This window comes from Ictalurus punctatus, chromosome 6, assembly GCF_001660625.3.
Source record: "Ictalurus punctatus breed USDA103 chromosome 6, Coco_2.0, whole genome shotgun sequence".
Lineage (NCBI taxonomy): Eukaryota > Metazoa > Chordata > Actinopteri > Siluriformes > Ictaluridae > Ictalurus > Ictalurus punctatus.
Window position 1 is genome coordinate 24,824,920 of NC_030421.2, and position 18,201 is coordinate 24,843,120.

Sequence of the window (18,201 nt, forward strand, 5' to 3'; positions counted from 1 at the left end):
AATATATGCTGCACCACTCACATGGAGTACACTGAGGTGAGGTCAAGCTTACCTTGTAGATAAAGGTGCGCAGGAAAGTGAAGACTTGTTTGAGGGCTGTCTCTGACTGGTTGATTTGTAGAAAACACAGATGGACTGCAAACACCTTTTTCATCAGGGGGTTGTGTCCATGATCTAAGCTCAGCTGGGTCTGAGGGAGAGAAAGGAGGAGCCAGGGAGGGTTGTGTGTGAAAAACACATTTTCCCACAATATTTTCAACACTTTTTATTCCAGTTTAGAACTAACATATTGTACTCATTTCCTTAATAAATCTGTTTTAAAAATATGCAAATAATCACGTACTAAGAGTGAAAGCTGGATGCTGCAAAGTTATTGATAATGCCATACCTTAAATCCCATGATGAAGATGCTTAGTACATCCAGTACTGTCAGACACACTTCAGTAGCAATATTCGCCTCCAGCAGTGACTGGTTTAACACATCTGCATCCGAATGACTGTAGGCTACACACACACACACACACACACACACACACACACACACACACACACAGAAAACTGTAGAAAGTTCCAAATATTGCAATTCTGCAAAAAGATATCTGCTAAATTCACTCCAAATAAGAGTGTACTCTTTTTAAAACATGAAATTACCACAGCTTACAAGGCAAGTACAAGCAACATCATGCAAACAGCATGTATACATATAATAACATGTTTAACCGTTACAATGCAATTACGTGTGTAAGAAAAAGAGATGTGATACGGGAATGGCGAGGCAGGACGAAGATGCAATGTACGATAAAGAGTCATAAACACCTCTAGCACTCCATCTCTTATAAACAGCATACATATAAGAACATATAACCATTCAAATTCAATTATGGGAGAAAGATATGTAAGAAAAAAGTAAGATGAAGGGATGGCAAGGCGATACAAAGATGCAATGTACTATAAGGAATAAACACCAGAATTAGTGTTCGTGACATTTTCTATAAAAACAAACAAACAAAAAAAAGTGAATTAGGAACTACTGATGTGTTGGTGATGTTATTATGAAATATGGAATCATGGGACATGATACTGACTCGATATTTTCTGGCATCAATCTGATCAGTTCTTACCATGATCTACAAAAATTCCAAGTATACTTGCAATCTTTCTGACACTGAAAACAGAGAGACTGGGTTTATTTCGTTGACTATGGGAATCTCACAGAGACATTTAGAGTTTTGAATGGCCTGGGGCAAGAGATGCAGGGTAATGAGCTGTGATCATGAAGACACTGATTGTTAGGATTATAATGATGGTGATGATAAGAATAAGAATTTGATGTATGAAAGGAGACGTAATGAAGTCAGTGTAACTCACTGTGGTTGTAAGTGTACGAGTTATCCAAGCTGCTGAGCTGCTGTAAGCGAGCATGCATCATTCCGGCTCTACTGCGGGACACAGGTAGAGTCTGAGATTTGCGCTCATGTGCTACAGACCCTTCCTGGCTCCTAAAGAGGAAACAGTGAGACCGGCACAGCCAGCTTTAGTAGTAGTACAGACTGACAAAGAAAAAGCCACGAAGGGCTCCAGACGAAGAGAAGGAAAGTAAATATAAATAACATTACAACACTTCTATAGAGCAACGAGAATTGGCAAAGCTAATAAATTTCATTTTGATTATGTGGCCAGTGTGAATGACCTCTGAGATACTTGCACAAAAGTCCAAAGCGGTGTTAAAGACAACCTGAAATCAATACTGACACTATTTATCTTATAGTTTATGTCCCTGTGCACAATTCTTCAATATCAATGAAAGGAAAATGTGTCTTCTTGGGTTGACTACATCGTCATGCATGTACAGCTGGTAAATATAATAATAGCCAATAATATTACATATGTTTCCCCTACTTCCATGCCCAGCAATCTTTGAGAAAATATTGCCTTCAACGTCTTCAGCAAATGCAGTAATCCAGGTGTGCTGCTAATTTAATGATAATACAGCTGTAGTTGCTGGCTGCAAAGCTCTCAAAATATGAAGTTGCTTCAGCATGCAGCACTAACAGCACAGCAGATAGCATCGACACAAGCATCAACATTTTATGCACACCATTAGAAAGAGATGTAAAATAAGAAAGAAAGCAGTTCATCTCATGAGGGTGATGTCCGTTAGCATGCCGCAAGTGCAGACAGACAAGAACATGCAAATGCAGAACAGTTAATTAAGCAGGTCCGCTCTTACCCAAGCATAAGTAGGAGCCGCGTGTATATACGTGTGCATGAACGTGTGAGTGGATTATACTTGCAGCATGTACAGCAATAAAGAGACAAAAATTGTGAATGGTTAGAGACAACTCTTAACCCAGGTCTAGTGAGGTTCAACCATCCAGAGAGAAGAACATTTCAAGCTACTGTATGTGAGCATGTACTGTATGTGTTTGTATACTAGTGGCTGTAAACGTGTTTAATTTCAAATGTGTTGACATAGAAATGAGTCAAATTTTATTAAAACATAGGAAAAAATATACATTTTATTCATTTATGGATTCATCATTTTAATTGACAAAGTTAAACAGACTTTCAGTCATGAATAAGAAATAACTTATAAGAAATCTTACTTAAAGTAAAGTAATCACATATCTATTAAAGGAGCTAATTTCTTTAACTTTTTTCCCTTAAAAATTTTTTTAAAAAATTATAGCAAATAAACGCATTACCTGGCAATATATCGCTTCCCCATGTATCTGAACTGGTGGAGACACAGTCTGCAATATAACACATATTTGGAGACATCTTCGGTAACATTATGTGACTTAAGTATTATAAGGTTCTATCTACCATTCAATCTTTACTCAAAACCTTTTAACACAAAGGTCATGAACCTCAGAATTTGATAAATAATAACTATTAACTAAATAAAAAGATATATAGTCAATGTTAAAAATAAGTACACTCCACGGAGAAATTGTTGGCATTTTAACTTATTTGGACAAGCAAACATTTGATGCTCTTTGAAACGGTGCCTATTTAATGAAGTTGATACACTCTTTGAAATGAAATAAAATTGATAGTTTGTAGTAATTTTCACAATTTAAATGAACCAAAAAAACACAGATAAGTCGCATGAAAAAAAGTAAGTACACTCCTACATTTATCACGCATTCAAATCCATAAAATTAGAATCAGGTGTTCAAGATTGGGTGCCTGCTTAGGGAGTGCAGGTGGAACCTGTCGTATTTAAACCTCTCATATCTAGTGTCTGGTATTCCCTTTGCTATTGAGGTGTGTGGTGTCATCATACCAAGATCTAAAGAGTTCTGTAAGGCCTTCAGAAAAAAGGTTGGGGATACCGATGAGTCTGGCAAGGGATTTAAAAAGATCTCCAAAGCATTTGAAATACATCATTCTACTGTAAGGAAAATAATCTACAAGTGGCGCAGATTACAAAAGACTGGCCGTCCCAGCAAATTCAGCCCAAGAGCAGACCGTGTGATGCGCAAAAAAGTCTCCAAGAACCGAACATTTAATTGCAGGATCCGTCCTCCAACTGTTGGTGTCAAAGTTCATGCTTCTCCAATCAGAAAGAGATTGCACAAATTTGACCTGCATGGAAGGCGTGCCAAGAGAAAGCCTTTGCAGTCTAAAAAGAACATTAGAGCAAGACCATAGTTTGCCAATGAGTATATAGGCAAAGACCAGGCCTTTTGGAATAATGTGCTCTGGACAGACAAATCAAAGATAGAGTTGTTTGGCCACAGTAACAGCAGACATGTTTGGTGCTGACCAAAGACAGCTTTTCAGGAGAAGCACCTCATACCAACTGTGAAGCACGGTGGTGGGAATGTTATGGTTTGGGGTTGCTTCACTGCCTCAGCGACTGGACAGCTTTCATTCATTGATTCAACTATGAATTCTGAATCATATCAAAGAGTGTTTGAAGATAATGTGAGGCCATCTGTCCGAAAGTTGAAGTTGAACAGAAATTGGATCTTTCAACAGGACAATGATCCTAAGCACACTAGCAAATCCACCAAAGAATGGCTCAAAAAGAAGAAATGGAGGATTATGGAATGGCCTAGTCAAAGTCTGGATTTAAATCCCATTGAAATGTTTCAGGGGGATTTGAAATGGGCAGTACATGCAAGAAAACCCTCAAAAATCTTGCAACTAAAGGAATTTTGCATGGAAAAGTGGTCAAACATTTCAGCACGCCAATGTCAGAGACTGCTGGACAATTATGCAAAAACGCCTACAAGAAGTCATTTCTGTTAAAGGGGGCAATACTAGCTTCTCAGGCCAAGGGTGTACTTACCTTTTCCACAAAAGTATATCACATCTCTTTATATTTCTGTTTAATAAATAATTGAAAAAGCGAATTTCCTTGTGGTTTTGTTCAAGTGTGTCAGCATTATTAATAGGCACTGTTTCAAAGAGGATCAAATGTTTGCTTGTCCAAATGTGTCAAAAAAGCCAACAATTTCCATGGGGCGTACTTATTTTTTCACACAACTGTATATCTAAACTGAACCAAAAAGTAACACTCCAAAAAACAATTAAAAATAGAGACATCTAAAATGAATAAAAAAATACTTCAAATTACGCGACAAAATTTGTCAGTGATGGTTTTTATTTCGCCTATAGAGGCCGCTCTCGTACTGTATAATAAAGTGTAGTATGTCGAGCCTGCATATTTTACCAATGGTATCTGCAAACAGACTATATATTTCCATCAAGCTGTAGCAAAAACAAAACAAAACTGTTATTTAGTTTTAATGAAGAACTATAAGGCAGGACTTACTCCAACAGAGTGAAAAAGTCCATCAGATCTCCAGATGAAGCTTTATTCCAGTACGTAAAGAGGGCATCTGAGGAGTATGAATGTTTACAGAATAAACTAATTATTTATACTGAGATATTCATGCAAACTAGCTCAATGAGAGTGTGCTGAGAGTGTGAGATATGCTTCTGGGTTTTATACACAGTATGCAGGTACTACATTAAACAGAAACATATTTAAAGAAGTGTGTGCATTTTTACCTTCAGACATGCTCTTGAGCACATGGAGGAAACACATTAACAGGCTCTTCACTTCAGACTGCTCTAGTTTATCACAGCGCAGGAGGGATCCACCCAGAGCTGCAGCCACATTGCACTGCTATTTCACACACACACACACACACACACACACACACACACACACACACACACACACACACACGTCAAACCAGCATACTATTTTCTCTCCAGACATTTTTCTTTACTTACCACCACAGAGGAAATTCTCTCTACGCTAGCTTAAGGAAGATGAATCTATCCCAGGTCACAACTTCACACACTCAAAACAGGATTGATTTGTATTCGGCATCCTCAATATTTTAACACTTCAGAGTTTACACTTACACTACATCATTCATAAGGACACTTCACTGAGGACACCTAATACAAAGCGGAGCTGTAAACCCATGAAGGCTGTAATATGGATTAGAAGAAATGCAGGTATGACTAAAGCTGTATAGTTTTATAGCAGCAGAACTAATGTGTCTACCATAGCACACGGCTGGCACAGAAACACACCAGTTGTACTTGCCAGCAAAAAATAAACGCCTAAACCACAGAAAGCTCATAGGCTGTATGCATGGAGAGTATGAGGCAATGTCTTCACCTCAACAATATTGTCAGCTGCTAATTTTGGCTCTAATGGATGAGTAATAGAATTGATGTGCTTTGATGAAACTGGAAAATGAAAATACGCAGTATTTAAGTGATCCAAAGGAATATTTTGGGATTTTTCAACCTAATCGCTATCCATTATTTCAGTAAAGGGATTCAGACATATGCTACAGATTCAGCAGACAGAGGTTGGTTTAAAAAAAAACAATGCGTTTCTTATCAGACAGGACTATACACGCTTCATACATTTGGGTAAACAATGCATGCCACTTGCCAATATGAATGTTATTATTTCTCTTATAAAAGCTTTTATTGTAAATATCTTAGTTACTGGCAGAAAAAATAAGAAAGTACACTTCAAACAAATACACAGCAGCTTCCCCATACAAAACCTGCTTATTCTAGCTAAGCAGATAGGGGGTTTTAAATCCACATGCATACACACACACACAGTTGCTCTGAGGAGCTCGATAGTGGAAAACAGTGCGAGCTCTGAGCAAGGTGATGGAATACTTGTGCAGTTTTTTTGCTGTGGGTGGCTAGATGGCTGAATGAGGGAGCAGACAGTAGCGAGAAGTCCATGGTCTGGCGCTTGGCCCTTGTGGAAAGCACCTTATCCTCACTCTCTGAGAGGGAGCGTAGCATGCTGGTGGAGTGACTGCGCACAAAATGCTCCCTCTGACGCCAGCAAGAAGAGGCAACCACACAAGCACGGGTTAGTAAACACACACTCCTTCATGCGGTCCTAACGGCTCACACTCAGACAGCACTTGCTGGTTTGCTCCAACATGCAGGCAGGCAGATTTGTATAGCAATATGACTGAGTCAGGCATCAAATCCCAATCCCCACATCAGCCAAAAACATAAGACAAAAACGTGATTACCTAGGTGACAGAATAAAGCTAACAGTGCAAAGACCCATCGAGCCAAGATGGACATTCAGTTAAGGCAGTACCCAGATATAGCAATTATATTTATAGTTATGGAGAATTATTTGGTTACTTTATGAGTAAATGCATGTTTGAGCATTTCTTTAACAAGTATGGGTATGTAATTTATGAATGAGGGACTGTGTAATTAGGCAGTACCTTGTCAAGAGGCTGGGATTTGTCATTGCTACGTTCAGGTAGGCTGCTTCCTGAGTCAGTGCTGATGAGGGAGCAGCGCGAGTCAGCGTGACGTACAGAGATGTTTGGAGTGGAGGACGCATGTGGAGTGACTAGATCACAAAAAAATACTAAATTTATTAGCTGGTAAATGACACACTAAAAAATAGTTTTCTGTCATTTATGTTTATATATTATATACACACACATATATACACACACATCTTTCATACTGTATCAATGCAATAGAAATATGTTTATATTTTGCACACTTTTTGATTTGATTAAACATTTTTAGTTTAATTAAACAGTCATGTTTATTTTTTATCGCAATTTTTGAAACATTTTTAAGATATCATATTCATGAATAGTTCTGGTTCTCCATATGTACCATCTAACATGTACTGTTGATCCATTAGCAGTGACTTCCTATTACTTTTGTAAAATATTAAAATGTGATGCTGTACAGTAATGTAATACTGTTTCTCAGTGACTGTATAGCAACTGTCTTCTCTTACCTGTTCCAGATATAACCCCAAACACATCCTTATGCAGGCTGCTCTCGATATGACTCCCTGTTTTATGGGGTGTCATCAAAGAGCCGGTAGGGACCGGTTCATCACGTACAGTCTGCAAGACGTAACAGACCATCACATCTGAGTAACTAGGGGGAAAAGGGTAATAATAGCTGTATTTACAGAGTGCGGTCAGTAGGTGTCAGTCTTACGCTGCTGGAGAGACTGTTGGTCAAGGGTGTGGTATCTTTAATATTGAGTCTGTGGACGTTCTCCTGGAGTAGGCCAAAGAGAGGCAGGTATAGCGTAGCTAACCGTGCCTGCTGACTCTGAAACACACAATACACACTCCTCACACATGTGTATACACAAATACTCGCAAACGCAGAGTGCAAAAACACCACCAGATGCCAAATACATGAATATATAAAATCTGAATATAGGCTAACTGAGTCTCACCTTGGAGGTGTAACGATCATCAAATGTATGTTTGATCATCATGTTCTTCAGCACCTGGATGGCTATTTGACGAATATCACGAAACTCCTGTAGAGCTGCACCCACCTCCCTTAATAAAAGCCCAACCAGGAAGTGATTCTTACAGAAGTCATCAGTTAGAGAGTAGTCCAGCAGAAGATCTGAGAGAAAGAACGAGAAAGTGAGAGAAAGAGAGAAGGGGTGAGAGGGAGGAAGTTGTGTTAAAGAAAACCTGATACAAAATCTGATACAACAAAGTGAGACCCAAGCGGGAGACAGCAAAGATGTCCATTATGTACATACAGTCAGCTCCAGAATTATTGGTACTAGGGATGCACCGAATGTTCGGCAATCGAAATTCTTCTTATTTTTATAACTTAATTAAATAACTTATTATTATTAAGAAGTGAAAAGACAGAATAAATTTCACAGAACAATGACATTTATAAATGCAACAAACAAGTCTGCAGTGTGGAAGCATTTTAAAGTGTCGGAGAAAGACAAAGACAAAGGGAAAAATGGCCTTTTGCAGACAATGTTCTGCTGGATTGGGTAGAGGGCATAAACTTACAGCACTACAAGTTTAATTTATCATTTAAAATCAAGACACCCCGAACAGCATGCAGAGTACGAGAAAGACACGGTGGCGACGGCAGCAGCAGCGAAAAGGAAACTTCCTACTCCCTATTTATCTGCTCCACGCACAAGCACCGACAGTGAGAGACCGTGTAGCGCTGCATCTCATCGATGACAAGAGGAACCGACTTTCATGTGAGAAAGCAGAGAAGCTACTTTTCATAAAGAAGAACCTGACACTTTTCCTGAAAATGTAGGCTAATGTCGAGGATAATTATTCATTTGTTGTGGGTTCAACAACTTTTCTGCGCTCTTTTCAATGCACTCTTTTGTTGTAGGCGTACAGAGTACATTACATTCTTTCAGCAGTCAGTTATAGGCCTAATCTATTCAAGAAGGGGGGCTCAAAGATGGCCAAATAAAAATATTTTTATTTTACTAATTTATTTATTTTAAGTTATATTGTGCTTTGTTCGTACAATGTCTGCTGGAATGTTAAAGAAATGTTCAATAAATAGTTGTAAATTGTAGTTTTTTAGTTGACTTTTTCTTTGAAAAGCAAGACAAAATAGGAAAAGGCACATTTTGACTATTTAATTTATGCAATGGTGAAAAAATTGGCAAAATAAATGGGGGAAAAATACGAAAAACCGTGTTCGGCCAAGTGTTTCATTATATTCAGTTTTGGCCAAGAATTTTCGTTTCGGTGCATCCCTAATTGGAACCCTTGGAAAAGATGTATATAAAAAGGTTATAAAAATGTCTTTGTGGTTAAATAACTTGAGCTTAGAGATAGATGATGCGAAATCTATCCTGTAATTGAAATAACCTTATCAAAAACTATTTATTGTGCAACCTAGCTGTAGCTTCTTGAGAAAGGCAGCCAGATATTCAAATAAATTCTGAATACATTTACTTCAACTGAAAGTGAGATTTCTTTCATATTTTTACGGTGAGATTAAGATAATTAACCATAAAGGAATTTTTCATAACCCTTTTATCCATCCTTACCAAAGGGGCCAATAATTCTGGAGCTGAGTGAAAAAGGGTATTACATCAGATGTCAACTTTTCTGGTTGTTTTTTCCCCCATTTCCTTTCATTTTTCAAAAATGTTTCTGGTTGCCAAATTTAAAGCTCTTTTCTGTCTTAATAATCACTGGAATTTCTTTTTGCACCATGTTTGCTGATAAATGATAGCGTGATTTTAGGATAATTAATGAGTACAAGAGTTGATTCAATAATTTGTCACTGTCACTTCATCCTTTTTTCCACAACTGCACTTAAGAGGACTAACAGAGTTGAACACTAATACATACTCTTTACTTACCTACAACTACTCTAATACTAAATGTAGCATAATAATAGTAGAGTGCTAAACTAAACTGGGAAGGTACATCATTTGTATTATAAAATGACAGTGAAGTAATCATCATTCTACCCTGATTTTAGTATTCCAGGATTGATCAGAAAATGATTTGTTAATGATCAGGAAGGTAGGCACTATGCCTTACCTACCTAGAGCAGACTGAGACTCCATACTGTAGTAGGGAGCGGCTGATGAGGCAAACAAACAGAACACGAGAGCAAAACACACTCATTCACACTAAACAAGTGCTTTGGAGAGTGTTAAGTTATATATCAGATATATATTTTGTGCATACATATGTTATAATTAACTATAAATATAAACAAAGAGTAAAGACATCTTAAACTGAATTGTGAAGCTTTTTTTTGTTTGTTTGTTTGTTATGTCCAGTCATAGTTAATATTGACTATTTTTCATATTCAAGACCCAGTGATAATTGATGGATTTTTAAAAAGATCATGAACGTCTTTTTAATGGGATGAACAAACATTTCTGCGATAATTAGGTGAAAAAATACTCTAATATAGTTCTCACCTTGAAATCTCATAATCCGCCCTTTCCCGAATGGCATGGGCAGATTAAGAGGGATGTAGTGCTCATGGTTGCACACCACCTTCAGGAACTCAAATTTAAACTCGCACAGTGTCTATGGAGAAAGGAATGGTCACGCATGAGCACAAACACAGCACTGTGGATCAGCTTCTCCTTCTTCTTTTAATTAACTTTTCTATAGGTGAGCCATGAACAAATCAAGAATCTAAGATAATTTAAGTTTGTCAGTCATGCAAACAAGTTTAAAAAGATGAGTCTGAAGAGATAGAAATAATAATGCAGAAAAAGGTACCCTGGCATCTCCAGGCATAAAGCAGTTGATATAGTTGTTGATCTGCTTGAAGACAAAGCCGCGATCCATGAAAGTAAAACAGCGCTGAGGATACAAATACCAGATGTTCATCAGATCGCTCAATTCTATATTTCCACTGGCAGCAACATAGACAATACAGTCAAAAGAAAAAACTAAATAAGGACAGACTATTTACAAGCGCTGGTGAGCTCTGATATGTGTGACGACGCGGGTCTGAATGTCATTACTGACCTTGATGAAGACAGCCAGGCTGTGGTTGGCATTGCGCGTTGCATCCAGGTTGTCTTTGTATTTCTGCGTGATGTGAGGCATCAGCATATTCACCAAGGTCTCCACTGTGTGGTGAAACGAGGCTGAGAAATGCTGGTTCCTGGACAGCTGAAGTGAAGAGAGCAAAGGTCAAAACTTCAAACAACAGACTAGCGAGTAAAAAAATAAAGATCTATATTTGACTTCTGCTCCGCACAGCGTTTTAAATATCAGTAACAGAGCATGCACAAATGATGCTGCAGTCAGACTTACCCTAACTTTACCGCTTTCTATCAAGTACTGTGCCATGGACTTCACTAAGGCCTCAAAAAAGTACCAGGAGTACTGAATATAGCAAAACAAGGAAAGAGAACACATTGCACAGAATATAAGAATGTCAAAAAAACCCCATATCAGGCCAGACTTGGCTTTGAGTCATTGTGCCACAGTGAAAAAATAAATTGCAGCAAAATACAAAGACAGCTGCCCCTTATGCAAAGAAAATATGTACATATCCGGTGGTCTGGGAAAACCCGTCTCATGTCACTGTGGCTGAATTCTGTCAAACTGACAAAAACTATAATAACAACATAATTTGATACCCTAACTTTAAGAAAACATAAATGTATTTCACTAAAATGAAGTGGAAATGTTTTCATTTATTTTAAGGCTATCTTCATGCAAGGATCACGCTGTGAGACAGGTTAACCAATGCAGCAGTAAAAACAGTATGTTTACCTAAAGATGACTTCAACTTTGTAGCCAAGTGTGAATGTCACACAATCAATTCAGATCAATAAATTCGGTCAAAATGTCGCTAACGCTGCTGTGCTGCAATCATAATGGAACCTTTAAATGTAATTTTCTCCATTCAATTTTTTGTTCTTATTTTTAATACTTTTCAGGGTAACCAGATTTTAAATTGCTAGAACTTTACTTCTGGTTGATTTACATGAAAACATATTTTAATTACAATATACATGCAATTGATCAGAACTAGATATAGCAGAAAATGTCCAATTTGATCATGTGAAGGGGTTTCCCAGGCCACCACACATAAATACTTCAATTAAAATCAAGCATAATCATTTGCATTGCATTATACAATAGCTTATCTAGAAGACATGTTTTTCTTTTATAATAATATATTTTATCTACCTATGTAAACCATAAAATAGATCACCTTGAGCAGTTTGTTGCTGGTGAGGAAGTCTGTGGAGGGCTTTAGAATGGTGGTCATGGCTTTGGCCAGCTCCTCGTGCACCGTTTTACCAGTGGCTGTGTTAGCATCTGACATAAACACGTACTATACACAGACAAACACATCCACGCACAGAAATAAAACAAAGTATGAGCTTTTAATGACAAAAAAAGAACCTGTGAGGCAAAAGTCAACTGCAAAAAATAGACTTGGTAAAATAGCAGGACTTTATGTGACATCCTGGGACTTAACAGAGTTGTACAGTGTGGATTTAAATGCATTGGAGGCGGGGACACAGACGGAACATCAGACTTTATTGATGTTGCTCACCTTGACATATGACCGTAGATAATGTTCCAAGCCCTCCTCGTGGCACTGAGCCACTATATGGATCATAACTCTGAGTGGAAATAAACAGTCACGGTTTTTGATAGACATAAATTGGATTTATTATTCATATCTCTTAAGACAACCAAATAATAGCCTAATAGACTTCTGAAATATTGATTATAATTAATGGCGTTGTCTTACATCAACAGCTTGGGATGTTTGCCTGGGCTGTTTCTGCAGAACCTACCAACTAATCAAATACGATTCAATTTTTTTTATTTATTATATGCACTACTGATTTTTCTTTTATATTTATAAAACACACACACACAGTATGTATGTATGTATGTATAACAACCTATAATATCCTCTATACATATATTCTAAGAATTTTCTACACCTAACGCCTTTCTAATGTTTTCCACTTCACTAGGGCATTTTCTTCACTGTCGGCGATATTTCTGAGCACATTCAACATCTATCCTCAACAGATAGATGATGTTGATGGTCCATTATTGTCTCCACGCAATTATAAGTCACGACAGATGGCTTCAAAATGAGGTAGCAGTACATCGGCACATCTCACACATATAATAACTACTAATAATAAATGCAAAGCTTACAGATAAAATATATATATATATATATATATATATATATATATATATATATATATATATATATATATATATATATATATATATATGTCTTTAGCATGTATTTTACTACTTAAAAAGATGTTTCGACCTTCCTGAACATCAGGCTTATAGAATACTGCTTTGTGGTTTGGACAAACAGGTAAAAACTGACCGTGTGACATTGACCGCCACGTCCTCGAGAGATGCGCTGGTGAGAACGCAGAACAGCTGGTTCAGAATTGTGGGTAGGAAGTTTATCATCACGTGAGCTTCCACTGCATGCAGACTCTGGAGAGGACACAAGCACAATCCTTTAATCTGAATTAGCTGATCATTTAGTCTTAAACGATTGATTAAATAAGCTTAAACCACATGTCTAATCATTCCCTTGTTCATCAGCAGCTAGACCGTGCTTTATATTTCATCAGTTGTAAATCTGGGCGCTAGCGTGTTGTGGTGGAAAACCACCGCTTCTGGGAAGCTAATGGGGTGGAGGACAAAAAGGCCTGGTCGTGGTTTCAATGCTATTATCAGAGAGGAATGGTGTGTTTACACATATAGTCCAGAGACATGGGGTCTGTGTGACGCTCCCTACTGAGGTCTCTAATGTATGGAGTCCATTACAAAAAGTGGTACTAGACTGCAAAGACATGGCTGACTTGCCAAACATCCTCAGGAAACATATGGACAGGAATATTAATACATATACGTGGAGAGCGTGAGAAAGTGACAGAAAGAGAAAAAGAGAATCAGAAAGGGAAGTTTTATATTAGTGTGTCATGGAGTCATACCTTAAGGTATTTGACCAGCTCGCCTCCTGTGGATTGGGCTGCAGACACAGTGCTCTCACAGTGCTGGAAGAAATTGTGCAGATGCTGATCCTGTTGACAGAGAAGATAAATCGAACTTGAAAATAATTCTTGTACACCAATAATATCACGGAATTCAAAAGACGGAAACACCTCCACACAGCATTACAGGAAACAAAACGCATTTCAGATGAAGTGAAAAGTGTAAGAGCTGTACTGAGACCTGTGTGTAGATGGTGGACACAAGGTGAGTGGAGACCTTAAACAGTGGCCTTCCTCCATCAACCCACTTCACTTCAGGGCCTGTGTGCTGCTACACACACACACACATACACACAGACAGAACCAATCAAAATCACAGCTGAGCACAATCTTATAGTTAATGGCAATAAATAAATCTTGTTAAATATCCACTTAAGATTCGCAATCTGATGCCATATGTTGGCCTCTGCAGGACGCGCTCACCTTGCTGTTGCCCTCCTGGCAGCTGAGGTAACCAGCGGGCAGGTTTGCAGCTACAGAAATATTCTGTTCATTCATAATCACTCTGCCATCCTTCAGTAAGGGCAGCCATGCATAGCCCACTACACACACGTACATAAATATCACACACACAGGAGAGTTATGACAAGGACAAAACAGATGCACTTAAATATGATGTAAATTTGTTTACAACGCCGACAATCACCAACTTTTAAAAGAAACACGGGCATCATGTTCACACTGCCCCAACAGACACCAACAAACTTTTTTTACGGACAGTTAGACTGGTTTAAAAATGGATGATCCTTTTACCACAATCAAAATTTTACTATTACTCTCTATGTGTCTTTACGTGTCATTCTTTGCCTGAAAAGACAGCGGTTGTGGGTGAAGCCTTGGTTGTTATGATGTGAGAGACAGGGCGCTTACTTAAATCTATGCAAAGAACTGCAGACAGAAGATGTGCAAAGCTTTCAAAATGTTGCTCAGTTTGCGCCCAAGCAGTTTCAAACAACTCCGACGAAAAGAGGTCTTAAGGTAGGATAAGTGGTAAGCTAAGAGCATTATTAGGGCATACATTATGAACAATATTTTTACGCAAATGTAAGTTCTAAACATTTGTTGCGAACATTTGTGGCTTACAGTTAGGGGATGATCCTGATTAACACCAAAACGCAAGACTAAATGATCCTTCCTAGGGGTCAAAATAAACTATTTTATTGAAATGATACATCAATATATAATTTATCGTCTTCTTTCTGATTCGTCCAGAAATCTGCCATTTTACCAACAACAATGATTTAGCGTGCCTCGAGTCAAGCGCACGGGCTTCGTTTCTATGGGTTTTCCAGAGACGATTGCCTCATTGTCAAGGCAAAGGTTCGTGCCCAGGTCAGATTACATCAGTATTTGTTGGAAAATCAGACCACACTGCTCAGACATTCCACGACCTGACAAATGCTGATTAAACACGTTCAGTCAGTGAAAACAAAACCCGACAAACGCGTTGCCATTGGTTGGTATCTGTCGGTGCAGTGTAAACTAGGCTTAAGACATTTCTTTTTAGAGGTTTGGCTTTCATGTTATAATTCATGTTATCCTGTTTAAAATGTGAATTGACAGAGTTCCAAATCTGCCCTTAGACTTCTGTCATAAGTAAATGGGAGGATAGAAATTATGTTGAAATGCCAAGGAATCTGTTTAAGAAAAACCTTAACAAAACCCCAAAGCAGATTCAATTGACATTCACATTATCTCATTGTTTTTCCTTCTGGACAGCTGGCACCTGTCAATTCTGAAACTTCCAGGAACAAAGGTAGAATTGTACTAATACAGAGAGCATTGACTGCTTGTTGACCCTGAGTGTGTCTGCTGCCTTACCCTGTATCTCCACCTGTTCCCGCTTCTTAGTGCTAGCTTTGCTGTTGGTGTCACAGCTGATGTGGTAGAATGTGAACAGAAGGTGGTGCTTCTCATTCAGCTGAGTAGGCAGCTCAATCTTAAACTGACAGACAAAACAATAAATACACATTTAGAAAATCACACCACTCATGCATTCCTATATGTTCCTATAAGAGAATAATAGAGAGAGGTTTGAGTGTTTTACCTCATCATAAAACTCAGGACTCTGCTGATGATGCAACACCGCAGCAATGCCATTCTTAGCGAAAAGCGATCCACCTGGACGACCATATATACACTGCAAAGTAGAGAAATAGATTGGACTAGGTTCATGGAGTTTATAGATTGCCTGGTATGATGACATTTGTTAAAGACTATATCTTGCCTTTAAAGGAAGTGCATCCTCCTCATCCGAGTCTCTAAACTCCACACACACAGCAATGTTTCTAGCCTGCAGACACAGGATGCACAGTGACAATACACACATTCCTAATCACCCCTTGATCATGTTCACAATAATAATGCACAAACAAAAAAGTTTATTACACTAACAAAAAGAGATTCAGCACTGGTACCTTAGCAAAGGTCTTCTGGCTGTCATATTTGAGGTGGCGTGGGTAGACATACAGGTGATTGTTATAGGTGGTGAAGGGTTGTGAGCATTTCGCTATACATGGCACAAACTCCTCAACCTCAAACAACACCCCGTTCCAATTACTGCTCTCAAACTGGCGCACTGGGATATACGAGGATGTTATGCAGTCTACTCAAATAAACACAAAAGTACACAGAGCACAGGATCTTTTTTTAAAAAAAAACCCCACCAAATAAATGTGAAAATAAATTGCATTAGCAGAAGTAGTGCCAAGTTTGACTCACTTGGGAGATCTGGGGCCACGTTGTCGATAGTGACATCCAGATTCCCCAGGATCACTGGCAGCTTAGCCATTTTCTCTGGCCTGAGAAAAACAAAAAGGTACAAAGGACAGATTGAAGACAGGAAAGAAGTTATTTTAATCCTCACTTTTACTCTATTAATAAAGGAAACGTACATAGAATAGTAAGAGAAAGGACGCAGTGACATTTTCAAAACATGCTGCTTCAGAATATCCCATAACATCAAACTGTTTTTGAACCTTAAGCTGTTTTTCCTAGTAGGAATAGTAGGAAGCCATTCAGGGAGAGTACATGTACAACATGGGACATTCTTGCAGTGCAAACGTTTCCCCTTTAACAAAAGAAATACTAAGATGAATCACTTCACAAACCCAACTTGCTTGGTTTAGACCTGTTACTGTAATCAATGCCTAACAAGAATAGAGCAGCCAAAAGGTAGAAAGATGGACGAACTTCTTGAAATCTGCCAGAAGTTTGAACATATCCTCATCAGATAGCTTGTTACTGTCCTGCCTGTAGATTGCAGAGAAACGTGCAGATTTATCCAGTGCCCCATTTGCATCCTTAAACAAAGGTCTGTAACAAAGAAAGAGAGGGACAGAAAAAAGAAAAACATAAACAGGGCTTTCATCTGGATCCTGCGAGGCATAGGAGATAATGCATGCTCACACACACTTCCTTCCTCTGTACGGTATGTATATCTGTCCCACTTGTACTACAATTTTAGCCATATAGTCCAAGTCTGCATTGAAGAAGGCTGGGTGGAGGGACTAGTGTTAGCTTTTCTGAAAGAGTCCAAGATTTCAAACCTCATCTGATTGAAAAACAAATCACATTTTCCTAATTATAAAACCAGCAAAAATGTCTGCTTTGTTTGCCACAGAAAACAAGTGCAGGACTTTTCCATTGGGTCACTCGAGTATCTCTCGTCTTATAGCTCCCAAAGCCTGAGAAGTGCGTTAAAGTCTAGAGCACACACAAAAATAGCCAACTTTTTCATTAATCATGGAAAGTGGAGCATCTTTCTTACCTGGCTGCCCAAGCAAATGGCATCCTGTACTGCCCGAGCCTGCTACATGCTACTTTAGCATTCTTCAGCACCTTCTGTGCTGTCTGAAAGAGGAGAGAAGAAACCGGAAAATAAGAGGAGATAGTTCATGACATTTCCATACCGACTGTGTACAGTTCCCAACTGTTCTTGCATTGTATATCTCCTGTTTCTGTAAAACACACATGAGGCTTTCTCCACTGTAGACAAATCTCTAATGGTACAGTAAAAGACACCTGGAATTTTATGAACACTAGAAGAACACTATTTGCACCACTTCAGATGAGATTCAGAATACATTCAGAAATGTCATTATTATGCAATTATAAGAGTGAGTGTTAAGATTTGTAAACTAGATTACCTTGGTGGAATCAGAACTTTTCATGTATGGCTCAGCACAGTGAGCTATTCCACCCTGAAGAACTTTCTCAATCCGAGCCACCAGGAAGATATCTGGGTGTGGACACATCACAGAAAACACTCCCTACACACACACACACACCCACACACAGAGAGAGAGAGAGCAAGGACAGCATGCTTAGTGAAGACTAGCAAGATTTTCAAACAATTCAGAACATCA

General features: G+C 38.4%; 1 protein-coding gene across 5 annotated transcripts in view; it reads right to left on the bottom strand.

Moving 5' to 3' along the window:
* Positions 1 to 18,201, bottom strand: part of zmp:0000001200 (dedicator of cytokinesis protein 9) — a 96,529-nt gene that overhangs the window by 9,910 nt on the left and 68,418 nt on the right. For 2 of the 5 annotated variants that reach the window (XM_053681047.1, XM_017469656.3), the window contains 28 exons: positions 17,983 to 18,105; positions 17,604 to 17,686; positions 17,027 to 17,149; positions 16,556 to 16,635; positions 16,252 to 16,439; positions 16,062 to 16,127; positions 15,882 to 15,974; positions 15,656 to 15,779; positions 14,258 to 14,376; positions 14,016 to 14,105; positions 13,775 to 13,864; positions 13,156 to 13,271; positions 12,346 to 12,415; positions 11,998 to 12,120; positions 11,088 to 11,159; positions 10,797 to 10,943; positions 10,545 to 10,628; positions 10,235 to 10,346; positions 7,739 to 7,917; positions 7,492 to 7,608; positions 7,283 to 7,394; positions 6,747 to 6,877; positions 5,026 to 5,140; positions 4,787 to 4,853; positions 2,706 to 2,753; positions 1,369 to 1,499; positions 389 to 504; positions 53 to 190 (listed from right to left, as the gene is read on the bottom strand). In XM_053681047.1, the coding sequence (XP_053537022.1) occupies positions 53 to 190; positions 389 to 504; positions 1,369 to 1,499; positions 2,706 to 2,753; positions 4,787 to 4,853; positions 5,026 to 5,140; positions 6,747 to 6,877; positions 7,283 to 7,394; positions 7,492 to 7,608; positions 7,739 to 7,917; positions 10,235 to 10,346; positions 10,545 to 10,628; positions 10,797 to 10,943; positions 11,088 to 11,159; positions 11,998 to 12,120; positions 12,346 to 12,415; positions 13,156 to 13,271; positions 13,775 to 13,864; positions 14,016 to 14,105; positions 14,258 to 14,376; positions 15,656 to 15,779; positions 15,882 to 15,974; positions 16,062 to 16,127; positions 16,252 to 16,439; positions 16,556 to 16,635; positions 17,027 to 17,149; positions 17,604 to 17,686; positions 17,983 to 18,105 (3,057 nt within the window). Of the gene's footprint in view, positions 1 to 52; positions 191 to 388; positions 505 to 1,368; positions 1,500 to 2,705; positions 2,754 to 4,786; positions 4,854 to 5,025; positions 5,144 to 6,746; positions 6,878 to 7,282; positions 7,395 to 7,491; positions 7,609 to 7,738; positions 7,918 to 9,849; positions 9,889 to 10,234; positions 10,347 to 10,544; positions 10,629 to 10,796; positions 10,944 to 11,087; positions 11,160 to 11,997; positions 12,121 to 12,345; positions 12,416 to 13,155; positions 13,272 to 13,774; positions 13,865 to 14,015; positions 14,106 to 14,257; positions 14,377 to 15,655; positions 15,780 to 15,881; positions 15,975 to 16,061; positions 16,128 to 16,251; positions 16,440 to 16,555; positions 16,636 to 17,026; positions 17,150 to 17,603; positions 17,687 to 17,982; positions 18,106 to 18,201 lie in introns of all 5 variants that reach the window. The other 3 variants (XM_053681046.1, XM_053681045.1, XM_053681048.1) reach the window with 3 other exon arrangements.